Source organism: Salvelinus alpinus, chromosome 29, assembly GCF_045679555.1.
Source record: "Salvelinus alpinus chromosome 29, SLU_Salpinus.1, whole genome shotgun sequence".
Taxonomy (NCBI): domain Eukaryota; kingdom Metazoa; phylum Chordata; class Actinopteri; order Salmoniformes; family Salmonidae; genus Salvelinus; species Salvelinus alpinus.
This window is the reverse complement of record NC_092114.1, coordinates 45,787,901-45,815,611: the sequence shown is the minus strand read 5'-3', so window position 1 is coordinate 45,815,611 and position 27,711 is coordinate 45,787,901. Positions and strand designations below refer to the sequence as shown.

Here is a 27,711-nt window from a genome sequence, read left to right as displayed (position 1 = left end):
ACCAGGAATTGTTACTTACCTTAAATGTCAGGAATTGTGAAAAACTGAGTTTAAATGTATTTGGCTAAGGTGTATGTAAACTTCCGACTTCAACTGTATTTAGAGTATCTTACCTGGATATAGTCGCATCCGGTTTCCCCTCGGAGGGAATGCCTCGTATCCGACAAAGACATATGGGCATGGTGTTTGGGTCTCCGGCAAGCCCTCTGGCCGTGGTAGCGGCAGCTGGCCTGAAATGAGTTAGGAGCTAAACTTGCTTCGCGAGAAGATTCCCCCATCTCCCTCAAGACCATATCGGGAGGGAGGGAGATGTCGATATGGTGAAGCTGTACCTTGCATCTCAGACTGCCATCAGGACCATTGCGAAAAAGCCTTTGTAGTTTTAGTACTTGCTGCCCGAGTTTGCCAGAGCTCGGATCCAAAAATTGTTTTCCATCGGCAGCTCCTGCACGAAACTGAGAATTGCAACGATCCACAAAATCTCTGCCAATTTCTGCTCATTTTGCAGCAATTGACGTGTTCACTTCTACGCCTGTGGATAAAAAGTAGTGTCGTAAAGCGTATGACACCAGACTAGGCTGACATGTAGCTAGTTAGTATTTGTAAACAGGCAGAACACCGGATCAGAAGTTCAAAGGTCATCACTAGCTAGAGTCAAAAAAAAGTGTCTTGGCCCCTTTTGCTAAGTAAGTTGCTCTGGCTCCCCAAGCCCTCTAGTGGATAGACACTACACAAGGCAGACTTCCTCTCTGGGGAATGCAACGAAAAAAGTGTCTGCTGCCCCCCCCAAAAAATGTCTCCACCCAAGTGCATGCACGCACATAGATCAACGGAGTGGAGTTTGTAACCGCCTTAAGCCAACCTGGCTCAGATCGTGCATGATCAACACGATAGTGTTCAGAAGGTGTAGTAAGCAGCGCGGAAACAGCTAATGAAGAGGGGACCTCACCTGAGGATGAGCCAGGAGCAGCACAACCATTGTTTGCAGGTAGAAGTGTGACAACCAATCTCCCTTACTGTGTATATACTGCAGTGCTGACCAACTCTCTCCATTCTGTGGATCATCTTACACACTTAACGTCTTGCTTTCTTGTATTCTATGATGTGTTTGCACTCTACAGCCCTGGGTTATTGAAGGCTTACATCTGATTTGTAGTTAACCCACATTCATCAACCATTTCACACTTAGTTGGTGTGTATCACTGTCGGGCTAGGAAGGTTCACAGTTTTGACACAGAAAAGACCAACAAATGTTGATTGATAGCTGGTTAAATGTTATGTTTAATATTTAGAATAACACATTGGTAACTACAAAATATGTGCAAAGAAAAAGGTTCATGATATTAAAATGTTTAACACTGAATACATAATAAGTATCAGAAATATTGATTGAATAGGTTATATCTATACATATAATATCTACATCTATGATATGTAATCTTTATGTTCATGAGACTCAGAGTATCACCCTGTTGTGCTTCAGGCCCGATCTCACTCCATTGGTGGTAGTGTGTTACAATAACATCCACTGAAAATATGAAAATTTTCAATGAAATCTATCCTGAATATATAACCAAAGCACATTTGAATTAGAATTTGAGGCTGTATAGGGAACACAACTGAACACACACATGCTACTGTGAATACCAGGGGAAGGCAATCAGATTCAGCCAGGGGATACCAGGGGAAGGCAATCAGCCAGGCAATCAGCCAGCCAGGGAATACCAGGGGAAGGCAATCAGATTCAGCCACTGCTGATTTTTGTCTGAGAGGGTGATCTGCATAATTAGGATAATTTGTACACTGCAAATTGACCACAAATAGTCCCCCAAAAAAGAATTATTTGAAAATAACAGTCACTGATTACATTGATCACATATCACATGTTTTTATTCGTGGGAATACTTGGGAACAGATTTCCTAAGTTATACACATTTTTTCCTAAATTCCTGGTGATTTTACAGTCTTCATACGTTGCCAAAAAATAAATAAAATAAAAGTAAAATCCACTAAAATCTTTGGGTGGGGGCCCAATAAAATTACTCACGTGCTGATTTTGGCCCGCCGAGGCGCCTGTTGCTGACCCCTGCGGTATACAGTGCCATTCATGGATTTGTGGACAGAGTAACTGACCTGTGACTTAACTGTGGTATGAAAAGTATTTGGATAGTTGCAGAGGGAAAACACTGCTTTTCCTGTCTAATTGTCCGTCAGCGAAACTTTACTTACTTTAACACAGTGGCGTTCCCTCAGCCTCTTTTCACACATTGCAGTTGCACTGTTTAGAAATTGCAGAAGATGACCATACAACCATAAATTATACTCTTTCACTATTGCTCTACAGTTGCACCCTTCACCTCCACCTCCCCCTTCCCTCCTCCCATCTTTCCTTCACTCTTTAATCTCCTCTATCGTTGCCTCCTTTGTTTTGAAGGGTGTGTGGACGAGTTTCTCGGGCTTATATTCCATGAAGAAGTCGTTGCAGGCCACCGTCAGGGCTCCCATGAGGATGATGAACTCTGTGAAGTCCACCTCACCGTCACTGTTGGCGTCCAGGTCATTCATCACCTTCTCAACCCCTTCTCCATCCCGGGCATTCTGGATGAGAAGGGGGAGAGGAAGAGGGACAGGGGGAGAGGAAGGGGGAGAGGGAGGGAGAGGGGTTGAAGAATTGTGTGTATTCTTGTCAGTACATGTCTTTTCTTTGCCCATGAGTGAGTGTTTGTGTATGTTTGCGTGTCTGTGTGTGTGTCTCTCTCGCTCGGCTTGTACACTCCTCTTACCCCTAGGTAACTCCCCAGCTCCTCTGTTAACAGCTCTCTCAGCTCTCCACGGCTCAGAGTGTACTTGTCCCCCTCCTTCCCCGAGTACTTGTGGAAGGTTTTGATCAGCATCTGCATTGCATTCTCCAGGTTGGAAGAGGGTTCTTTGGACATACTGGAGGGAAGGGCATAGGTCAGACACTATGACAGGATGCACGCTCCATCCAAACCGCATGTGCGGTCACATGACGGACATGGGTGTGAAGCCTCCACCAAGACAGAGTGAAATATACATGCTGGACGGAAGAAGATCAGCAAACTAGAGAAAGAGGTGTCCTAATTCTAGGCCTAGGCTACTATATTGGGAGGTTAAATTACAGGCTACAAATGAGCTATTCCTTCTCGACATACTGTTGCCACTGGACAGTGTTTTGTAACCTTACTTGGTTTGATGTGAAAGATGTGATGGATGAAAGATGAAGAGACAGCTTTTTAAAAGCAACAGTCTTACACACATTGTGTCCGGCATCTTAGAATCTTCTTGAGTTGGTTTCGTTGGAGAGACTGTGCACACACAGACACAGATAGGTAATTTAATCTCTCTCAGTTGACAGACTTGTAAGCAGCTTGTTAAGTAAAGATAACGTCACTGAGGTAACTTCAGATGGAGGATTCAGGGTTTCACAATCATATCAATCATGTGACAGAAGGAAACCACAAGTGAAACACAAAACTGTCAAAATGCAGATAAACCACCTGGCAATCAGGAACTCAGGCCAGGTGATCTGGTAACCCGAGGCACACACACACACATGCACGCGCGCACGCACGCGCACGCACGCACGCACAACAATCTGTCTCTAGTCATTCCAAACTCTGAAAAATATTCCTTTGCAGATGTTGACTGTGTGATCAATAATACAGAACTAAGGAATTCAATTTAATCAAATAACTGCATTATAAAATGTTTCTGTCATAGGGGTCATCTGTCTCATTGACAGGCGTTACACAATAGGTGGGTCTAATCCCGAATGCTGATTGTTTTAAAGGGCATTCCAGCTGGTGTCTATTCTACAAGTTGCCACCGGCTAAATCTATGATGTTAAAATGCCTATTTACTCTGTTCCATCTGACTGTGCAATCCACTGTCTCATCAGCCCAGCCAGGCAATTTATAACCTTGATCTCCACTATAAAAAGTTTCTAGACATTATCTCACATTTCTTTTAGAATAACATTTCATTTTTAACAGCGGAGATTTGTATAAGCCTTGCCTTCTGTCTCTCCGACATTTGCAACATTGTTGCAATATTCAAATTCGATCTCCAGCTGTCCCCTAGTAATGAACGTGTAGGGGTCGGGGGTCGGGTTGAGACAGACAGACAGGCAGGCAGCTTTTCTCAGCCAGTCTAAATCATGAATCAGCTGGCATCATTTTTATGGATATATATACAAAGAAATGTCAATTGAAAAAAGGTCAAATAAAATGATTTGCATCTAGTTTGCAGTCTTTCCAGATTCAGTTTGAAGTGATTGTGTTAGCTGTGTTGTTGGTTAGCTCCTCTGAACAACAGTGTCACTTCTGACGAGTGAGCACATGTTCTATGCCAGGCGAAATCGCGCCTCATTAGCTCATTGTGTACGGATGCATCCAAATAAAAGTCACTGGAAAACAGCTTAAACAAATGCAAATGCAGCTACTGTTATTATTTTTGACGTTTGACGTGACTGTAAGTTAGCCGTAGTTGGCTAGCTAGCAAGCAAGGGATAAGAAGGTTGCCAGCCAGTATGGCAATGGAACATTTAGAACGAACGACTGGGTCACGTCTCTGGCAACGGAACCAATAGAACAAACGACCAGCCGGCTTGGGTAGCAACCCTAGATTTGAGTCGGGACTATATCTTGTGGAAGGATGAAATAGTATGAATAAATTCATCCAAATAACGTTTTTAATGAAAATATGTCAATCATTATTTGAATATGTTGGTAACTCGTTGTATAAAAGTGATAATGCCCTTGAAGCCGGTGTTTGGAGGATATATTGGCATGGTGCCAATATATCCTCCAAACATCGGCTTCTCGGGCATTATCACTTAAGAAGATCACTCTTAAAATTACAATTGTCCATAATGAAACAATGAAATTGAGTCCATGTCAATGTTTAAATCACATCAGAAGTCCATTTTTAGTTTTGATCTAAAAAACAACAACAATCTGGCCCTTCAATTAAGTGTCAAGCAAGTGATTGAGTGTCTAGCAAGTGTGAAATGAGCCTTCTAATATGCAGGTCTAGTGATGGTTTTGTACTGCTGCTGCTCATTTCATGGCAAGGTTTGCAAATAATAGATACAAATGATATACTTCCTCCTGATATACTTCTGCAAGGTAAGCCTACTTTGCAGTTAACATTTAATTGAGAAGGTTTTGGGGAAAGTATTTATGTCAACCCACAAGATGGTTATCACATCAACTGGCTACACACTGAGTAATAGACAAACGCACCACACAGACAGACAGGGGCAATATTGCTGGAAATTAATTGGCAGATATTGTGTTCGGTGTAGCTTTTTAAGCCAATAGTGGCTAACCAGGGGTGGGATAATGTCAATGTTGCTTTGATTAGATAGTAGCCTGGAGCTTGCGGTGTCTGATACTTGTGAGAGTTGTTTACGACAGTTTGGGTGGAACGTGAAAATTGCATGTACTTTCAGAATTGTTTGGCGAGCAACTCATAGGTGGCCTGCGAGATACTGGTAGCTTGCGATCGACCTGTTGGAGACCTCTGTCCTAAGATCACAGATGGAATTGTTTTAAGATGGTTACACCATGGATCATTTAGCTATTTGATTTTGAATTCTGGGCGGTATAAAAACATTTTTTACAAATGATTTGAAAAATATAGAATTTGGCCTTTACTACTATAGCCCGTAGAAACACATTGAATAACACGTTCATAAATGGCAAAACAGTCCAAAAAAATATCATAAGGAATAAGGTTTTGAGGTGTCTGTCCTATTAACTAGGAGATGTAAGAAAGCTTTTGTTTTTTGGAAATATATTTCACTTCATTTTTGTTGTTGGCACAAAACTACCTCCATACTTCCTTCCATTTTTTAAAACCAGTATGGAGTTACCTTTAGACCAGTCCCATGACACTCGTAGAGCAAAACGGAGAACACCATCGTGTTTGTGAGAGTCTTAACTTTCCAAAGAGTGGTATTAGTTTGTAGGCCAAACCGTTTCCGACTCTACAGACGTTTTCGTGAGAAGACCGATTTTCGGGAAGTCTGATGGTCTAAACACCACAGGTGAAGAAGGCTGACAAAGACGGATGTGGTAGATTGAGACGCAGCCCATGCAAAAAAACTGATTGATTTCGATGAAGAATTTTGTATTATATTACATAGATTGTCTTAAAATTAAGATATTTCATATATTAGCATTGATGGAACAAGCTAACTGACTTTCTGAGCATTATATAGAAAAAACAATTTTCTTTACAGGTTTTGGTCTGTCCAACTTAAACGTTTTAAACCTCCTTTACAACAGGCAAACCAATTGTAGTTTGAGGCGATGGGCTCAAATTATCGGCCCATAAGTTTTATTGCTCTGGATACCAAGGTGCTCGCCTGGGTATCTCACTGTGAAAAAGTGTTTCACTATTCGCAATAAGGCACATATATAAAAACATGGGTAAAGCTGATCCCAGAAAACAGTTATCAGTTACAGAGAAGAAATAAGGAGAAGGGCACAACTTTCCTCTAAACTGTCAATCTTACCTTAGTGCTGATGGAGGGCCTCCTTTGTCTTTGGTGAAGAGGGAGGGAGAGAGAGATGAGCGAGAGCCAAGGAAAGATGGATGAGAAAGATGAGGAGAGAGTGGACAGCGGCTTAAATATCACCTGTCCCCTCGTCCGTCTTCTTCCCTTCTCCCACCTACCCACCTACGTACCAACATACCTGATTCTATTTCTCTCTCACTCTTTCCTCTCCCCCTCCCTTCCCTCCCTTTCTTCTCAGGTGCTCACACATACAGACAGAGTGCTTGACCTCAGCACACAACAGTAGCATCAGGACAGATCAGACAACAGGCTTGCGTCAAAGTATTTTATTTTGGGCCGTTACACAGTGGTTACATACTGTAAATACTATTAGCCTAGCTTAGCGAAAATGATACAGCATTGGTTGTGAAGGTGTAACATTGGCATAGTGGTTCATTTATTATGGCTTTTGGTGAGCATGGCAGTGGCTCTGTGATAGAGCTTGTGGTCTACCTGTAAACACTACTTATGTCTATTTAGTATAGTATACCACTGGAAAAGAGACCTGGAAACGGAAAAGAAAATGTGCATCTGTGTATCCTGTACAAATCAGATTTGGGGTCAATTTGATGTTAATAAGCCAATTCACAGAATTGCTGTTTATTTTTGGTGAGGATTTTTCAATTAATCTACTGAATTGGCTGAGTTGGAATGGAACCCAACCCTGGTACATAGCAGAGTTCTTAGAATACACTGGGATAGGGCACAGTGTGATAGGTCACATTGTCTATCAAAGCTATAGTGTCAGCCTACCTGCATTTAGGTACAGAGTGTCATAGTTTCATCATCCTTGAGTGGACACAATTCTAACACAGGTGTGCAAAGTGTTGATGATTAGACTGTGGGGAACTGCAGGAGGGTACACAGCTAGCTCATGCATACAGTACACTGTGCTAGTGGATGAGGCCTATGTACATTCTGTAGCATTAGCAGGAGATGTTAGCATGATGCTAACTGCTAGTGAGTGGCATGGTTTTTCACAGTCGAGATAGGACAACTGTAAAGTAATGTCGTTGTGCATTACTGTATAAAATACATTGGTTTCCTCAGCAAATAATATTACAGTACAAAATATGCTCTTTAACTCGGTTTAGTTGAAAAAAAAGCATGCTCGGATGAGTAAAGAATGCCAGATGAGCCTTTGCTTTCCTTAGTTTAAATGAATCATGCAAGCAATGTAGCATAGTAAGAGAAGAGCGAGAGTGTAGTAAAATGCTTGGATAAGTAAAGGGAAGACTTTTTACAAGTGTCAAGGTGCAACATTTTGACCTCATTACATGTCATTCTTATTAGTAGATTCGACATCCTCTGTATTTCACCGAAGGGTTTGAAGCTCAACCTGTCATAATAAAAAAGTATTTATACTGTATATCTCCATATCTCGGTCGTTGGTGCAATGTGGTTTCATGCGTGATGCAACATAAGATTTTTCCCATGATTGCATTATTAATGAAGGAACAATTTAAAAAACATGAAACTACAATTAACAAATTGTCTGTATCTATCCGACAAATATTTACTAGGGTGTAAATAACCTGAGTTTTGGACTGTACAGTACAACCCCTGCGTTCCATTAAAGTAACTGTACAGGGTTTCCAGATTTCTGTTAAATATGACCTATAATCAATTACAATATGAATTAAACAGTTTTCCTTCCAAGAAATGGTAAAAAAGTTAAAAAGCAGGTTTTCTGTGTTTGAATGGTGCAGGCGTATTAACCGGTCATTAAAAATATTCATAAAATGTATTGTAAAAAAGGCCAGCTTTCTAGCACTCCCTTCTGGTTAGTTTAGTCAGGCAGCAAAAATTAAGCCAACTTGACATCACGTTAAATTAGGAAATTTATGTTTTGGCCTCTAATACTAATTTATGCTTTGGCCACAAAATGAGTATAGGACGAGTCAACAACATTATTTGGGTATGGGTTAACAGAATATGAGCTTTGAAAAGTGAGATTTCACTGGAGAGTAATTTTAAGGCTTCCAAAACTTGTTAGTGGTCCAATTCAGGACATACCTACTCATTCAATGGTTTTCTTTTTTATGTGTTATTTCATATTTTTGATGTCTTCACTATTATTCTACAATGTAGAAAATAGTAAAATTAAGAAAAACCCTTGAATGAGTAGGTGTGTCCAAACTTTTGACTGGTACTATACTTGCGAATAGAGTATAATATACAATGCAAGCCATTAGAATGGCTGGAGTAATAATAGTTATAATATCATATAATAGTAGCTGTTTTATCAATAAAAGGTAATAATATGAACATAATATTAGATAGTAAAAAATAGTCACATGCTGATAACAATCCCACTACATAGTTTTCAGATGTCTGATGGCTCAGTATATTTCATGTTTTTAAGGCCAAGACTTTGAACAGTACTCTCTGTAACACTACTGGTTTAAGGGTTAAATCAGTTTACGGACCTGGGTTAAAATACTTTTTGAAATAATTTGCCAAGGTTGCCTGGTGTAATGGACCAATAGAATAGTCCAAAAACGTCAAACCCCGCCCATCTGGCACTCCGGGCAGGCTAAAGCAAACACACACAGCATTTAAAAGATTTAAAATAGTATTTGAAGTCTGGCAAACTCGTTGGATCTCAGGAAATTCAGATGAGTCACAGATAGCTATCAGTAATCAAGTAACTCTTGTGTTGGTTTTGTCCAAGGGTGTGCCCACTATGGTTAAGTCAATGGTTTTAAGCCATGGCTAAGTCAATGGTTTTAAGCACTAGGATGTAAGTTCAGGTCAAACAGGGTCTCTCAACACAGAGAACAGGGGTGTGACCAGGTAACCCAGCAAACCTGATGGTTGCGGAACCAGGAGGAAAACAACTAAAAATACACTTGAAAAACGGGTTCCAATAGAGTTCTTCTGCTGTCCCCATAGGATAATCCGTTTTGGTTCTAGATAGAACCCGTTTGGCCCTCTGTGGAAAGGGTTCTACATGGAACCCAAAAATAGTTCTTCAAAGGGACAGCGGAAGAATGCTTTTTGGTTCTAGATAGCAACTTTTTTTCTAAGAGTGTAGAAACAATACAAACACAATACCTATACAAGGGTCAAGTTTCTGTTGTGACTTTTCACATCAGGTGTAACGCTTCCAACAGGCTATAAGAGCCCATTTTCTTCAAGTTTGGGTGTCTGTTTCATTTTTCTTTCCTCTTGGTTCTGGTCCTGGTGGATTGGGTTGCATGGAAACGGCTCGCGACCCATATCAAGGGCCTCTAGTGGCCTCCCCGGGTCAGCGGCCTGCTGCTTAAGGGCTATTTTGGGCTGCAAGGATCCTAGCAAAGGTTCTGGTGTTGATTCCATCCTGGGCCCTCAATTATTTACTAGAAGGCCATTATTAGGACACACCACACCTGATCTTCCAGCTCCAAATCCATGGCTATCGGCTAGCTAGTAGTGGAGAGGAGTCCATAAACTCCAGATGCTGCCCTGCCTGGATTTTCCAGGAAATGAGATAGACGAAGCAAAGACAGAGCGACAGAGAGAGACTAGTCTGAACTAAGAACCCTAGCAACACAATTTGTTTATTGTCATATCATGCCATGTCAGAGCTTCATTTCAATGACAGAGAGAGCAGAGCACTTAGACAATCTTGCAAAGCACATTGGTCAATGTAACATTTCTAATGTTAAGGAATGTGTTAAATTCACTCTGTAATTGTTAAATTAACACTCATTGGTGTAAAAGAATCCCAGTGTTGGTGTTAATAACAAGTGTTAAACCAAAACCATGCCCATCATTATCATATTTCCCAGCATGCTCTACTGCAGGCAGATTTTTAGAATTGTTTCAATATCTATGTTTTTGCATGTACATTGATTAATTCATTAATCTTATTCCTCTCAAATATAACTAACATACATTTTTCTAAACTAATCCAATCTGGTACTTGGACTTCCGCACCATTACTGAAATGGTTGTTCCAGTTAAGATGGTTAAGGTGGTCTTATATCTTAATCTTCTCAACCCAGCAGTTGTTCTGAATGCAGGATGAGGGTCAATAAAAATTCTAAATGTTTAATATCCCCACTCTGGCTGGATTCCAATAGAAATTACACATCGCTTTGCAAGCCAGCATAATGTGACTTGCAGGCCTGATGTGGCCTGTAAACCATGAGTTTCAGGTCACTGTTTAATGGTAAAAGGCCTTTAGGAAATACGTGATATATTGTGTTGCATAATAAAAACTGTATGATAATGTATTCACTTAGGATCTCACTTGGTGGAGGCCACAGGGCTGAAAACGGATGAATGCAACAGCCATGTCTCTGTCACTAACAAATACAGTCATGGGTGGTAACACTAAACTTCACTCGAAAGGCAAGGCCCTCTGGGAAATATGCAAATAAGGCTTTACACTGAGCAGTGTGTTAATTTAACACTGAAAAGTGTGGATCTGTATAGACACTGGACCTGTGTTAAATTTAACGCTATCTGTGTTGATTTAACACTGTCAGTGTTAATTTAACACTCGAGAATTTGATGTGTAGCAAATGTCATGCAACCATGCATCAGTGCTTGCTTGCATCATGCAAAGCCATTAAGCCAAACAAGCTTCTCAGAAGAACAACTTGAGATGGCCTGACTTGACTGTACATTGTGGAATGTACTGTAGTATAGTGTTGCATTGCGTCATTGTAGATGAGCAAAGGGAGAAAGAAGGAATGCAAATATAAAAACATTTAGTATTGCATGTGTGTCAGTGTATATAAAGATTCATCAGCTCTACAGGTGTGGAAATGTGTCAATTTCAGAGGGTGTCAAAATTTCACATCAATGAATGGCAGAATGAATTATATATACACATATAATAAAGTATAGTGTGCTATATAGTGGGAAGTATATCAACATAGAAATGGCATGTACTGCTGCAATGTAAGTAATTGTAGTGTAGTTTATTTTAGTACCAAATACTGGGTTTATGTATGTGTGAATGAAAATGAATGTACTATTGTGGTGTTGCAACATATACTGTACTGTATGGTATTATTATTATTATTATGGTATTAGCACTCCTGTTTGTATTAGGGTAGTGAGGTGTCTATCAGTTTGGTGTTGGTGTGTATTGTAATGTCCGGACTGGACCGGTGGTAAACTCCTATGAGGCCTCCTTTGTCTTCTCCTCCTCGGTTGCTGCTGGTGCTGGCTCCTCCACCTTTTTCGCTTCTTCCACCTTTTCTGCCTCTACGGCTGCCTCTGCTGGTGCCTCTACAGCTGTGGCCGTCTCAGCCTGTGCCTCCTCTGGCTGTGCCTCGGCTTCTGCCTTCTCTTCCTTTACCTCTGTTGCTGCTGGTGCCGGTGCATTCTTGGTCTCTGTTGTGGCGGCCGCACTCTCAGCTGGCGTCGCCACGGCAGCGGTGCATTGCACGCTCAGGGAGGTTGCTAGGTAGCCCACCAGCTTCATGTACTCCTCGAAGTTGACTTTACCATCCTGGTTAGCGTCCAGGCCCTGTTGCATTTTCTTCACCGCCTCGGAGCTGTCCGTGTCCTGGGTACAGAGTAGATACAGAGACGGGCAGACGTGACTCAAAGGTGACGCCAGCAGAGGTGACCTCTGTAGTAACTGACCCCTTACATCACAAAATACAGTACTGTTTTGTGCAGCCTGATTAATAGATAGACCTTAATTTAACCAAGTTTAAGAGTTAATCCATGTTGGTGCAACACACCCTATTTTATATGTTGGTCTGTAGTGTCTCCTATTCCATACATACCATACATATCTTACTAGTGCAGCAGGCAGCCTAGCGGTTAGAGAAATAAGCCAGCAACCGGAGGGTTGCCAGTTTGTATCCCAGGTCTGACGGGAAAAATCTGGTGGGAAGTGAGCTGGCAACCGGAGGGTTGCTGGTATTAAATCCTAGACACCGTTGCCTGCTGTTGTGCCCTTGAGCAGGGTACTTAACCTCCCACAACAACTGCTACAGGTCACCCAGTATGAGGTCACCCTCCCTTCTCCAACCTGTATATGTACAGTGGCGTCCAAATGTATTGACACCTTTGATAAATATGAGCAATAATATATAAAATAACTAATTCAAATACTGAGCTATATCGAACGCTTAAAAAAAAAATGGGAATTTATATTATTTTATACTAATTAAATTGCTCAGAGAAAGAGATTTTGTTAACAATTACTACTTTTTTCTCTCAAAAAGGTGTGTGTGTGAATATTTCTTGATACATATATATTTTTTGTGTTTTAACGCACTGCTCAACATACTCACACTGTATTGTCCTCATCCTATCACCATGCCTGTTTTATTTGCTTCATTCATTGTAATAATTGTTTGTATTTTCAAAATTATTGTCACCCCTAACCATGCTAACCTTCCCTCTTATTTTTTAATGTGAGTGGTTAGCATTTCTTTCACTCTATCAGAGTGACTATTAGGTTCTTGGTCACCTCCCTGACCAAGGCCCTTCTCCCCTGATTGCTCAGTTTGGCCATTTGGCCAGCTCTAGGTAGAGTCTTGGTGTTCCAAACTTGTGCTATTTAAGAATGATGAAAGCTAACTGTGTTCTTGAGGACCTTCAATGCTGCAGACATTTTTGTGTACCCTTCCCCAGATCTGTGCCTCGACACAATCCTGTCTCAAGGTTCTACGGACAATTCCTTCGACCTCATGGCTTGGTTTTTGCTCTGACATACACCGTCAACTGAGGGATCTTATATAGACAGGTGTGTGCCTCTCCAAATCATGTCCAATCAATTGAATTTACCACAGGTGGACTCCGATCAAGTTGTAGAAACATCTCAAGGATGATCAATGGAAACAGGATGCACCTGAGCTCAATTTCGAGTCTCATAGCAAAGGGTTGAATACATATGTAAATAAGGTATTTGTTTTTAATTTTTAATACATTTGCAAAAAAAAAGAAAAAACTGTTTTCAGTTTGTCATTATTGGGTTTTGTGTGTAGATTGATGAGGGGGAAAAAACGATTTGATACGTTACAGCATTATTCTAAAGTGTAACAACATTTGGAAAAAGAGAAAGGGTCTGAATACTTTCCAAATGCACTGAAGCTCAATCAAAGAGTTCAAAAAGGTGTAGTGTTTATAGCTGGTTTATAACCAGTGTGAGTGTGGAGGCTGCTGTCTGACTGACCGTCATGATGTTGTGGAGCTGGCTCTTCACCAGCTTCTGGAAGTCATTCCCTCCCAAATTCTCCTTCCCTTTGGCTGATTTCAGGAAGACACCCACTACCGTCTGAATGGCTGACTCCATGACTGCTGTCTCTCGCTGCCCCGAGATAGAGGGGTAGGGTTTGGTAGAGAGGGATGAACAGGGTGATTGGGGGAAAGGGGGGAGAGGAAGCAGGTAAGAAGGAATGAGAGAGCGAGAGAAAACAGAGATGGTGCGAGATATTGATCGAGTGACACAGGCAATGCACATTTGACAAAATTCTTTCCATGACAATCTACAATCTAATTTAAGGAGATAAAGATAGGACACCACAGTGGAAAAAGAAACGGTGGATGTCCTTGATATACACAAAGGCTTGTCGTTTCAGGTGTTGAGTCTGGAACTCCTTGGTAGAATAGGGTAGGTACGCAATGGACAGGCGATGTGCGATAAACTACGAGGGCGAGAGAGTCTGACTGAAAGACAAGCAGCGATGCGCAATGGAAGTTCTGATCTTTGATAGGTCATCTGATCTACTGAAGCCACTATTGGGCCAAGGTTTCAGATTACCTCAGGGATTACCTGCCACCTGCCTCTCTACCTCTCATTCTTTATATGTCTCTCTCTCTTTCTTTATCTGTCTTGCTTTATCTCTGTTGCCTCCTCAGCCCTTATGCACTCTCATGTGACTAAAAAAAAAGTAAGATTTTTTGAGGGACAGACATTTTACATAGTGAATATGTTAGTATGTGTGCGTGTGCGTGCATGCGTGTTAGTGTGTGCTGTATGCGACTTTATATGTGAGTAATCCGGTATGTATGTAATATAACCCGTGAGTGTTGGACTGATTGAATGAGTTATGCGTGATGTGTCCTATACAATAGACAGCTGTATGTGTAAGATGGCCCTCACACTGAGCACAAGATACAATGCATGCCAATGAGTGACATATCCATGCAGGAATTCCATTCCTTTCTGTCAGAGGAGATCACTTAAACAGGATAAGAATTTACAGGCCACGCTAGCTTGCCCCAAAGCAGTGGAGAGAGATGTTTGCTCGTTTAATGAACCAACCTCACTCGTTTGTCAACTTTAGTATTTAAATGTAGCACACAAACTACACACACACGTCCGCCAAGAAAAAGCATACACTGTAAAGGGGTTGCTGTGAATTTGACAGTAGCTTACAGGCAGCTCGGTGGCAAGTAAAATGCTGTATTTCATATTACAGTACACCTACTGAAATATAAATACAGTATCAGAGCAAGTCCAGTGTAATGACACACAGTACGATACGTAAAATTCACTGCATTATACTGTAAAAAAGTATTTGCTATCATAATCGGAATCAATAAGAATATGAATTAATTAATACAATTCATTGAGGGGGAGGGGTTTGTATTTCACAGTATTTACCTGTAAATACAAGGGATTGGTGCAAGCAGGTTAGCTCCTGGGTAAAGTGTTAACAAACACAGTATATTATTGTATATTTGGTGTTTTATATCACTTGTACTTCTAGAGGCTTTAACAAAGGCTTCCAAACTACAGCAACTACAGGGCAAAACAGACCAAAAGGACATTGCAAAATGCTCAACCATTTTGTTGTGTTACTAACATGCTGACCACACATACACTACCGTTCAAAAGTTTGAGTTCGGGGTCACTTAGAAATGTCCTTGTTTTTGAAAGAAAAGCAAATTTTTTGTCCATTAAAATAACATCAAAGTGATCAGTGTGGACATTGTTAATGTTGTAAATGACTATTGTAGCTGGAAACGGCTGATTATCTTGCATTTCCAAGATGGCATAGCAGTCAGACGTCTTTGTCTTTGTCTTGTCTCGTCCCATATGTATATATCTTTTTAAATCTTCGCATTCTTTTTAATATTTTTCCTAAACCTCAACTTCAAAATACTCTCCTGCAACCCGCCTCACCCAATGTGGAGTGGATCTGTTTTTTTTCCTAAAGTATTTCTATTTACCTCCGAACTGGAATACCTCAACTGAAGCTAGCTAGCTAACTAGCTACCAGCTATCAGTCAGCTAACCTTTAGCTCGGAAAGCTCTTGCCAGTTCGTACAACGCGTTTCAAACCAGAGCATACCGGACCTATTTTTCTCTCCATATCCCCGGATTCCTACCGCAAACTCTGAACGTTTTCATCTGGATCATGGCAGCTAGCTAACCGCAACCCGGGTTGACTACTCCTGGCTAATGTTTCCGTCCCGGAGCAAGCACCAACTAGCCTGGAGCTAGCCCATGCTAGACCCATCTCCCGGCTAGGGCTCCTGGGCTACTCCTGAAGCCCACTCCTTGGCTACAATATCTGGACCCCTTCTACTGCCGGTACGGGGCACGGAACCCCGTCGATCCTTCACGATTGGAATACTGACATAATCTGTCCGAGGATCCCAACAGGCCCCTCAGGCGCGACGTCCCCTGAAGGCCCATTCTGCTAACCGCGGCCTGCTAGCTATCTATAGCATATTGGACTGTTAGCTGATCCATCGGCCAGTTTCTTGGACCACTATACCCATTTTGCCAATTGGACTTGGACCCCTCTGCTACTTGGAACCCTACTAATTCCACGACTGGTCTATCGACGTCACCGCACGAGGAGGCAAAAACAGACTTTCCCCCATCGCGACGTCCCTCTAAGGCCCTTATGCTAGCTTGCTAGCCCCGGCCTGCTAACTGCTAGCCCCGGCCTGCTAACTGTCTGAATCGCCATGTCCCCAGCCAGCCCAACCACTCACTGGACCCATACGATCACTTGGCTACGCATGCCTCTCCCTAATATCAATATGCCTTGTCCATTACTGTCCTGGTTAGTGATTACTGTCTTATTTCACTGTAGAGCCTCTAGCCCTGCTCAATATGCCTTAACCAACCATGTTGTTCCACCTCCCACATAAACGTCTCTAGAGACTATATCTCTCTCATCATTACTCAATGCCTAGATTTACCTCCAATGTACTCTCTTCCTACAATACCTTTGTCTGTACATTATGCCTTGAATCTATGCTATCGTGCAAAGAAACCTGCTCCCTTTACTCTCTGTTCCGAACGTGCTAGACGGCCAGTTCTTATAGCATTTAGACATACCCTTATCCTACTTCTCCTCTGTTCCTCTGGTGATGTAGAGGTTAATCCAGGACCTGCAGTGCCTAGCTCCACTCCTACTCCACAGGTGCTCTCATTTGTTGACTTCTGTAACCGTAAAAGCCTTGGTTTCATAAGTTCGCTTTATTCACTGCTTTAGAACATTCTGCCAACCCGGATGTCTTAGCCGTGTCTGAATCCTGGCTTAGGAAAACAACCAAAAACCCTGAAATTTCCTTCCCTAACTATAACATTTCCCGCCAAGATAGAACTGCCAAAGGGGGTGGTGTTGCAATCTACTGCAGAGATAGCCTGCAGATTTCTGTCTTATTATCCAGGTCTGTACCAAAACAATTCGAGCTTCTACTTCTAAAAATTCACCTTTCCAGAAACAAGTCTCTCACCGTTGCCGCTTGCTATAGACCACCCTCTGCCCCCAGTTGTAACCTGGCCACCATATGTGAATTGATTGCCCCCCCCCCCCCCCCCATCTACCTTCTGAGCTCGTGCTGCTAGGTGACCTAAACTGGGACATGCTTAACACCCCGGCCATCCTACAATCTAAGCTTGATGCCCTCAATCTCACACAAATTATCAATAAACCTACCAGGTACAACCTCAAATCCGTAAACACGGGCACCCTCATAGATATCATCCTAACTAACTCACCCTCCAAATACACCTCTACTGTTTTTAACCAAGATCTCAACGATCACTGCCTCATTGCCTGCATCCGTAATGGGTCTGCAGTCAAACGACGCACCCATCATCACTGTCAAACGCTCCCTAAAACACTTCAGCGAACAGGCTTTTCTAAACGACCTGGTCGGGGTATCCTGGAATGACATTGACCTCATCCCGTCAGTAGAGGATGCCTGGTTATTCTTTAAAAGTGCCTTCCTCACCATCTTAAATAAGCATGCTCCATTCAAAAAAGGTAGAACTAGGAATAGATATAGCCCTTGGTTCACTCCAGTCCTGTCTGCCCTTGACCAGCACAAAAACATCCTGTGGCGTTCTGCATTAGCATCGAATGGCCCCAGTGATATGCAACTTTTCAGGGAAGTTAGGAACCAATATACACAGGCAGTTAGGAAAGCTAAGGCTAGCTTTTTCAAACAGAAATTTGCATCCTGTAGTACAAACTCAAAAAAGTTCTGGGACACTGTAAAGTCCATGGAGAATAAGAGCACCTCCTCCCAGCTGCTCACTGCACTGAGGCTAGGAAACACTGTCACTACCGAAAAATCCACAATAATTTAAAATTTCAATAAGCATTTTTCTACGGCTGGCCATTCTTTCCACCTGGCTACCCCTACCCCGGTCAACAGCCCTGCGCTCACCACAGCAACTCGCCCAAACCTCCCCACTTCTCCTCCACCCAAATCCAGATAGCTGATGTTCTGAAAGAGCGGCAAAATCTGGACCCCGACAAATCAGCCGGGCTAGACAATCTGGACCCTCTCTTTCTAAAATTATCTGCCAAAATTATTGTAACCCCTATTACTAGCCTGTTCAACCTCTCTTTCGTATCGTCTGAGATTCCCATAGATTGGAAAGCTGCTGTGGTCATCCCCCTCTTCAAAGGGGGAGACACTCTAGACCCAAACTGCTACAGACCTATATTTATTCTACCCTGCCTTTCTAAGGTCTTTGAAAGCAGAGTTAACAAACAGATTACCGACCATTTCGAATCTCACCGTACCTTCTCCGCTATGCAATCTGGTTTCAGAGCTGGTCATGGGTGCACCTCAGGCACGCTCAAGGTCCTAAACGATATCATAACCGCCATTGATAAAAGACATTATTGTGCAGCCGTATTCATCGACCTGGCCAAGGCTTTCGACTCTGTCAATCACCACATTCTTATTGGCAGACTCGACAGCCTTGGTTTCTCAAATGACTGCCTCGCTTGGTTCACCAACTACTTCTCCGATAGAGTTCAGTATGTCAAATCGGAGGGCCTGTTGTCCGGACCTCTGGCAGTCTCTATGGGGGTGCCACAGGGTTCAATTCTCAGGCCGACTCTTTCCTCTGTATACATCAATGATGTCGCTCTCGCTGCTGGTGATTCTTTGATCCACCTCTACGCAGACGATACCATTCTGTATACATCTGGCCCTTCTTTGGACACTGTGTTAACTAACCTCCAGACGAGCTTCAATGCTATACAACTCTCCTTCCGTGGCGTCCAACTGCTCTTAAATGCAAGTAAAACTAAATGCATGCTCGTCAACCGATCGCTACCCGCACCTGCCCGCCTGTCCAGCATCACTACTCTGGCCGATTCTGACTTAGAATATGTGGACAACTACAAATTCCTAGGTGTCTGTTTAGACTGTAAACTCTCCTTCCAGACTCACATTAAACATCTCTAATCCAAAATTAAATCTAGAATCGGCTTCCAATTTCGCAACAAAGCATCCTTCACTCATGCTGCCAAACATACCCTCGTAAAACTGACCATCCTACCGATCCTCGACTTCGGCGATGTCATTTACAAAATAGCCTCCAACACTCTACTCAACAAATTGGATGCAGTCTATCACAGTGCAATCCGTTTTGTCACCAAAGCCCCATACACTACCCACCACCGCGACCTGTATGATCTCGTTGGCTGGCCCTCGCTTCATACTCGTCGACAAACCCACTGGCTCCAGGTCATCTACAAGTCGCTGCTAGGTAAAGCCCCGCCTTATCTCAGCTCACTGGTCACCATAGCAGCACCCACACGTAGCACACGCTCCAGCAGGTATATCTCACTGGTCACCCCTAAAGCCAATTCTTCCTTTGGCCGCCTCTCCTTCCAGTTCTCTGCTGCCAATGACTGGAACAAACTGCAAAAATCTCTGAAGCTGGAGACTCTTACCTCCCTCACTAGCTTTAAGCACCAGCTGTCAGAGCAGCTCACAGATCACTGCACCTGTACGTAGCTCATCTGTAAATGGCCCATCCAATCTACCTCATCCCCATACTGTATTAATATCTTGCTCCTTTGCACCCCAGTATCTCAACTTGCACATTCATCTTCTGCACATCCTACCATTCCAGTGTTTAATTGCTATATTGTAATTAATTTGCCACCATAGCCTATTTATTGCCTTACCTCTCTTATCCTACCTCATTTGCACATGCTGTATATATATTTTTCTACTGTATTATTGATTGTATGTTTGTTTATTCTATGTGTAACTCTGTGTTGTTGTATGTGTCGAACTGCTTTGCTTTATCTTGGCCAGGTCGCAGTTGCAAATGAGAACTTGTTCTCAACTAGCCTACCTGGTTAAATAAAGGTGAATTTAAAAAAATTAAAAAATGGAATGGAATATCTACACAGGCATACAGAGGCCCATTATCAGCAACCATCACTCCTGTGTTCCAATGGCATGTTGTGTTAGCTAATCCAAGTTTATCATTTTAAAAGGGTAATTGATCATTAGAAAACCCTTTTGCAATTATGTTAGCGCAGCTGAAAACTGTTGTTCTGATTAAAGAAGCAATAAAACTGGCCTTCTTTAGGCTAGTTGAGTATCTGGGGCATCAACATTTGTGGGCTTGTTTACAGGCTCAAAATGGCCAGAAACAAATAACTTTATTCTGAAACTCGTCTTGTTCTGAGAAATGAAGGCTATTCCATGCGAGACATTGCCAAGAAACTGAAGATCTCGTACAACGCTGTATACTACTCCCTTCACAGAACAGCGCAAACTGTCTCTAACCAGAATAGAAAGGAGTGGGAGGCCCCGGTGCACAACTGAGCAAGAGGACAAATACATTAGTGTCTATAGTTTGAGAAACAGACGCCTCACAAGTCCTCAACTGGCAGCTTCATTAAATAGTACCCGCAAAACACCAGTCTCAATGTCAACAGTGAAGAGGCGAGACCAGGATGCTGGCCTTCTAGTCCTGCCTCTCTTGAATCAAGTCATTTCAGCTTTTAATTTTTTTATTAAAAAAAAAATATATATATAAAATAATTCCACATTATGGGGTATTGTGTATACGCCAGTGATAAAAAAACAACAACAATTTAATCAATTTTAAATTCATGCTGATATATCCACATAGGAGTTAAACAGCATTGGTACAGTCACGACTCTTGCATTTCCATTTCTGTTCTATTCTTACATGTATTATTTACTTGGTGGCCTTGCCTGGCTGCAACCTGGCTATGCCTTCTCACAGTCAGGGTCAGTGACAGCCGACCTCATCTCCAAACGGTCGCCAGACAGCATGTGTCGAGACGCATCACTCCCTATATCTGATTAATGAACACAGAGCTTCTATTATTTAGCCAATGTCACAAGGACAGCTCTGACCCCGCCTCAGTTCCGACACACACCAACTAATCCCTATTATTTGAAGCAAAAGGCAAAAAAACGACTCAGCAAATAATTAAATATAGACAGAGGTTTCCCGTTTCACTCCAGAGCCCAAAGGAGATTGAGTGTTGTGTTTCCAAATGGGTGAATGTGATACAGTATGTGTTCTGAGTAATGGCAATACTACCGCTCGTGTGGCATGAAATATTAAGAGAGGAACAAGGTAGGTTGTGGCTATATACTGCTCCGAACAGGCTTGCAGTGCCTCTCTAACTTATCACATAGGTCTACTAAAATACTGCTGAACATCAATGGTGCACCAATCTAAGAATGAGAATGCTGAGCCAGTTGAAGAGTGTCTTGAGCTCTGGTTGTTTACACAGGTTTTACTTATGGACATTTATCATCATTGTAGATCTTTTAGGAAATAGGTTGTAGTGTGTAGACTATGACAATAACTTATTTTATATATTTAACCTTTATTTAACTAGGCAAGTCAGTTAAGAACAAATTGTTATTTACAATGACGGCCTACCCTGGACAAACCCTAACGACGCTGGGCCAATTGTGTGCCGCCCTATGGGACTCCTCTAGCACTGAGATGCAATGCCTTAGACCACTGCGCCACTCGGGAGCAAGGCGTCTATCACCCTTACTCATACAGTGTAACGGAAAACTGTAAATTATTTTTTGTATTATCAAAGCTTGCTATCCAAGATGGAAGCCAAGATGGCTTAGCAGTTCAGACGTCATTTCTGTTTCGTATTGTCGTGTCCTGTATATATATATATTTACACCTTTCTTCGCATATCTTTTATATATTTTATTATCCAAGAACTCAACTACAAAAGCTTCCCTGCAAAAGCTTTCCTGCAACCCGCTTCACCAATTACAAAAAAGTATTATTTACCTCAAATCTGAAAAACCACCGTGGAAGCTAGCCAGGGGCTAATTCAGAAGCTAGCCAGAAAGCTAACCAGAAGCTATCCGATAGCTAGCCAGAAGCTAATCTGTAGCTGCCCAGAAATTAGCCGGTCTGCTGGCTAGCGTTGGTGTTTCAGCTGCCCACGTTTTGTGGTCATCAGCTATTCCTTTAGCTCGATAATCTACCGGCACTTTTGTGCAACGCGACTCGGACCGGAGCATTCCGGGACTTTTTTCTCTCTCAGTTTCCCCGGATTTCAGCCGCAGGCTCTGGACATTTGCAGCTAGCTAGCTGCAAACCGTGTGACTACTGGCTTACGTCGATCCCGGAGCAAACTCAAATCATTCCGGAGCTAGCCAGCTGAGGAGTTCCATCAGCCATTCCTGGGCTACAGCCACCTATCCGGACCCGTTTTTTGTTGTTGTTTTGTTGTTGCTGCAGATACGGAGCCCCACCGGGCCTTCACGACTGACTGCCGACGTTATCTGCCCGAGGGAGTTATCCAACTGGCACCTCCGTCCCGACGTTACCTGAACGCTCATCTGGGGCCCGCTAACTGTCTTATCGGCTGCTATCTGAATAAGTATATCGGACAATTATTATTATTATTATTATTTTTTTCTTTTTTTTCTTGGGTCACTATATCTATTTTGCCAATTTGGATTGATCCCCTCTACCACACGGAACCCCACTAACCTACCGACGGAAACGCACGAGACATCTACAAATAGACTTCCATACTATGATATCTTGCTACCGATAGCCATCTACCCGGCCAGCTGTCTGGATCGCCGTGACCCCAACCAACCTCTACTCACTGGACCCTTATTGATCACTCGATTAAGCATGCCTCTCCTTAATGTAAATATGCCTTGTCCATTGCTGTTCTGGTTAGTGTTTATTGGCTTATTTCACTGTAGAGCCTCTAGCCCTGACCACTATACCATATCCAACCTCACAGTTCCACCACCCACATATGCGATGACATCACCTGGTTTCAATGATGTTTCTAGAGACAATATCTCTCTCATCATCACTCAATACCTAGGTTTACCTCCACTGTATTCACATCCTACCATACCTTTGTCTGTACATTATTCCTTTAAGCTATTTTATCGCCCCCAGAAACTTCCTTTTACTCTCTGCTCTAGAAGTTCTAGACGACCAATTCTCATAGCTTTTAGCCGTACCCTTATCCTACTCCTCCTCTGTTCCTCTGGTGATGTAGAGGTGAATCCAGGCCCTGCAGTACCTAGCTCCACTCCTATTCCCCAGGCGCTCTCTTTTGATGACTTCTGTAACCGTAATAGCCTTGGCTTCATGCATGTTAACATTAGAAGCCTCCTCCCTAAGTTTGTTTTGTTCACTGCTTTAGCACACTCTGCCAACCCGGATGTTTTAGCCGTGTCTGAATCCTGGCTTAGAAAGACCACCAAAAATTCTGACATTTTCATCCCCAACTACAAGATTTTCAGACAAGATAGAACGGCCAAAGGGGGCGGTGTTGCAATCTATTGCAAAGATTGCCTGCAGAGTTCTGTTTTACTATCCAGGTCTGTTCCCAAACAATTTGAACTTCTACTTTTAAAAATCCACCTCTCTAAAAACAAGTCTCTCACCGTTGCCGCCTGCTATAGACCACCCTCTGCCCCCAGCTGTGCTCTGGACACTATATGTGAACTGATTGCCCCCCATCTATCTTCAGAGCTCGTGCTGCTAGGCGACCTAAATTTTAACATGCTTAACACCCCAGCCACCCTACAATCTAAGCTTGATGCCCTCAATCTCACACAAATTATCAATGAACCTACCAGGTACCACCCCAATTCTGTAAACACGGGTACCCTCATAGATATCATCCTAACAAACTTGCCCTCCAAATACACCTCTGCTGTTTTCAACCAAGATCTCAGCGATCACTGCCTCATTGCCTGCATCCGTAATGGGTCAGCGGTCAAACGACCTCCACTCATCACTGTCAAACGCTCCCTGAAACACTTCAGCGAGCAGGCCTTTCTAATCGACCTGGCCGAGGTATCCTGGAAGGATATTGATCTCATCCCGTCAGTAGAGGATGCCTGGACATTTTTTTTAAATGCCTTCCTCACCATCTTGAATAAGCATGCCCCATTCAAGAAATTTAGAACCAGGAACAGATATAGCCCTTGGTTCTCTCCTGACCTGACTGCCCTTAACCAACAGAAAAACATCCTATGGCGTTCTGCATTAGCATCGAACAGCCCCCGTGATATGCAACTTTTCAGGGAAGCTAGAAACCAGTATACACAGGCAGTTAGAAAAGCCAAGGCTAGCTTTTTCAAGCAGAAATTTGCTTCCTGCAACACAAATTCAAAAAAGTTCTGGGACACTGTAAAGTCCATGGAGAATAAGAACACCTCCTCCCAGCTTCCAACTGCTCTGAAGATAGGAAACACTGTCACCACCGACAAATCCACTATAATTGAGAATTTCAATAAGCATTTTTCTACGGCTGGCCATGCTTTCCACCTGGCTACCCCTACCCCGGACAACAGCACTGCCCTCCCCTCTGCTACTCGCCCAAGCCTTCCCCATTTCTCTTTCTCCCAAATACAGTCAGCTGATGTTCTAAAAGAGCTGCAAAATCTGGACCCTTACAAATCAGCCGGGCTAGATAATCTGGACCCTTTCTTTCTAAAACTATCTGCTGAAATTGTTGCCACCCCTATTACTAGCCTTTTCAACCTCTCTTTCGTGTCGTCTGAGATTCCCAAAGATTGGAAAGCAGCTGCGGTTATCCCCCTCTTCAAAGGGGGGGACACTCTTGACCCTAACAGCTACAGACCTATATCTATCCTACCCTGCCTTTCTAAGGTCTTCGAAAGCCAAGTCAACAAACAGATTACCGACCATTTCGAATCCCACCATACCTTCTCCGCTATGCAATCTGGTTTCAGAGCTGGTCATGGGTGCACCTCAGCCACACTCAAGGTCATAAACGATATCTTAACCGCCATCGATAGGAAACAATACTGTGCAGCCGTATTCATTGACCTGGCCAAGGCTTTTGACTCTGTCAATCACCACATCCTCATCGGCAGACTCGACAGCCTTGGTTTCTCTAATGATTGCCTCGCCTGGTTCACCAACTACTTCTCTGATCGAGTTCAGTGTGTCAAATCGGAGGGTCTGTTGTCCGGGCCTCTGGCAGTCTCCATGGGGGTGCCACAGGGTTCAATTCTTGGACCGACTCTCTTCTCTGTATACATCAATGATGTCGCTCTTGCTGCTGGTGATTCTCTGATCCACCTCTACGCAGACGACACTATTCTGTATACTTCTGGCCCTTCTTTTGACACTGTGTTAACAACCCTCCAGGCGAGCTTCAATGCCATACAACTCTCCTTCCGTGGCCTCCAATTGCTCTTAAATACAAGTAAAACTAAATGCATGCTCTTCAACCGATCGCTGCCTGCACCTGCCCGCCTGTCCAACATCACTACTCTGGACGGCTCTGACCTAGAATATGTGGACAACTACAAATACCTAGGTGTCTGGTTAGACTGTAAACTCTCCTTCCAGACTCACATCAAACATCTCCAATCCAAAGTTAAATCTAGAATTGGCTTCCTATTCCGCAACAAAGCATCCTTCACTCATGCTGCCAAACATACCCTTGTAAAACTGACCATCCTACCAATCCTCGACTTCGGTGATGTCATTTACAAAATAGCCTCCAAAACCCTACTCAATAAATTGGATGCAGTCTATCACAGTGCCATCCGTTTTGTCACCAAAGCCCCATATACTACCCACCACTGCGACCTGTACACTCTCGTTGGCTGGCCCTCGCTTCATACTCGTCGCCAAACCCACTGGTTCCAGGTCATCTACAAGACCCTGCTAGGTAAAGTCCCCCCTTATCTCAGCTCGCTGGTCACCATAGCAACACCTACCTGTAGCACGCGCTCCAGCAGGTTTATCTCTCTGGTCACCCCCAAAACCAATTCTTCCTTTGGCCGCCTCTCCTTCCAGTTCTCTGCTGCCAATGACTGGAACGAACTACAAAAATCTCTGAAACTGGAAACACTTATCTCCCTCACTAGCTTTAAGCACCAGCTGTCAGAGCAGCTCATAGATTACTGCACCTGTACATAGCCCATCTATAATTTTAGCCCAAACAACTACCTCTTTACCTACTGTATTTATTTATTTATTTTGCTCCTTTGCACCCCATTATTTCTGTCTCTACTTTGCACTTTCTTCCACTGCAAACCAACCATTCCAGTGTTTTAAGTTTTATTTTACTTGCTGTGTTGTATTTACTTCGCCACCATGGCCTTTTTATATTTTTTATTTATTTATACATATATTTGTTTGCCTTCACCTCCCTTATCTCACCTCACTTGCTCACATTGTATATAGACTTATTTTTTTTCACTGTATCATTGACTATATGTTTGTTTTACTCCATGTGTAACTATGTGTTGTTGTATGTGTCGAACTGCTTTGCTTTATCTTGGCCAGGTCGCAATTGTAAATGAGAACGTGTTCTCAATTTGCCTACCTGGTTAAATAAAGGTTAAATAAAAATAAATAAAAATAAATAAATAAAAAAAGGTATGAAACATTTTAATGCAGCATATTGTAAATTATGGTGCATTGTGGGAAAATGTTGTGGGGGGGGAAATAATTGCTGTATTTCTTGTGGTACTGTAATTCCGCCCCACAGAATACAGTACCGTACCATATTTTTGGAGTGCAAAAAAACCTTTTGACCATTAGTGGGTGCATGATATTGTTGTTTCTATCTCATTAACATATTTTGAGGCATGCCTTGTAAAACGCTATATTTGTTGCACCAGTGAGTGAGAATGCTGTACCAATTTAACTCATATGTGGTTATAATGCCACATCAATATAAAATGTATAGGGGTGTACTGTAATATGAAAAACAGAATTGTACTTGCCACCGAGCTGCCTGTAAGCTACTGTCAAAATCACGGTAACCCCTTTACAGTGTAGGTTTACCCATAGGTTATATGTTCTTTAGGATAGTGCATACATTTTATGCCAGTTGTACAAACCAGACAGGCTCATATGGCTCATGGTAGGCTAGATAACAGCTGATCGATCCGTTTACAAAAGAGGCACACTTATCTCAGGTATTTTTTGGTTGAGTGTGCACACGCTATGACTGATCAAGAATAGCTATGCGTTTATGATAAATAATGCACTTACATGTAGTTAAATCGTTTTTTCCCCTTTGAATTCAAACGTTATCCGCTACTTGCTACGTAAAAAAACGAGTCTTGGAGTCTCCAAAAGCGTCGTCGTTGGCACCGTCCGTTGATGAAAGCGTATAGAAAGTTCCTGCAAGGGTGAATCTAAAACGTGGCATACGCGTAATGATTTAAGCAAGTTTACAGTGCAAAAACTTTTCAATAAAGTATGGACAAAATATATAACTCACCATATACTTCCTACAGGACAAGTTTTCCGTCTATCTCTGCTGCTTTGAGACCACAAAATAAACTTGCCAAACTAGCGCTGCATAATCTCTTCCGTGATTTAGTTTTTTCTTAAACTTTTTTTCCTGACAAGGCAAAGGGCGTGTACCTGGGAGAGTGCGACAAATAAAGGGGGAATG

General features: G+C 42.6%; 2 protein-coding genes across 5 annotated transcripts; both read right to left on the bottom strand.

Moving 5' to 3' along the window:
- Window positions 1–1,270: 1,270 nt before the first annotated feature.
- LOC139558825 (protein S100-A1-like) lies at window positions 1,271–6,679 on the bottom strand. 2 transcript variants are annotated; one of them, XM_071374307.1, is made up of 4 exons: window positions 6,542–6,679; window positions 3,278–3,326; window positions 2,784–2,937; window positions 1,271–2,598 (listed from the first exon to the last, which is right to left on the bottom strand). In XM_071374307.1, the coding sequence occupies exons 2-4, from the start codon at window positions 3,289–3,291 to the stop codon at window positions 2,392–2,394; spliced, it is 375 nt and encodes a 124-aa protein (XP_071230408.1). In that variant the 5' UTR covers window positions 3,292–3,326; window positions 6,542–6,679; the 3' UTR covers window positions 1,271–2,391. The 2 variants fall into 2 exon arrangements, with proteins under 2 accessions (XP_071230408.1, XP_071230409.1); XM_071374308.1 differs by lacking the exon at window positions 3,278–3,326.
- Window positions 6,680–10,107: 3,428 nt separating this feature from the next.
- On the bottom strand, window positions 10,108–27,670 carry LOC139558822 (small ribosomal subunit protein bS6-like). Of its 3 annotated transcripts, XM_071374298.1 has the most exons (4): window positions 27,535–27,670; window positions 27,303–27,448; window positions 13,713–13,847; window positions 10,108–12,089 (listed from the first exon to the last, which is right to left on the bottom strand). In XM_071374298.1, exons 3-4 carry the CDS (start codon window positions 13,830–13,832, stop codon window positions 11,700–11,702), a joined length of 510 nt encoding a protein of 169 aa, XP_071230399.1. In that variant the 5' UTR covers window positions 13,833–13,847; window positions 27,303–27,448; window positions 27,535–27,670; the 3' UTR covers window positions 10,108–11,699. The 3 variants fall into 3 exon arrangements, with proteins under 3 accessions (XP_071230399.1, XP_071230400.1, XP_071230401.1); XM_071374299.1 differs by lacking the exon at window positions 27,303–27,448; XM_071374300.1 differs by lacking the exon at window positions 27,303–27,448 and having other exon boundaries at window positions 13,713–13,837; window positions 27,535–27,652.
- Between the last annotated feature and the right edge of the window lie 41 nt (window positions 27,671–27,711).

Bases quoted from the DNA above. Each gene is read 5' to 3' on its own strand.
- LOC139558825 (XM_071374307.1), bottom strand. The intron at 2,599-2,783 runs GTAAGAGGAGTG...CTTCTCATCCAG, and splicing joins AGCTGGGGAGTTACCTAGGG to AATGCCCGGGATGGAGAAGG.
- LOC139558822 (XM_071374299.1), bottom strand. The intron at 12,090-13,712 runs GTCAGTCAGACA...CTCTGTACCCAG, and splicing joins AGCTCCACAACATCATGACG to GACACGGACAGCTCCGAGGC.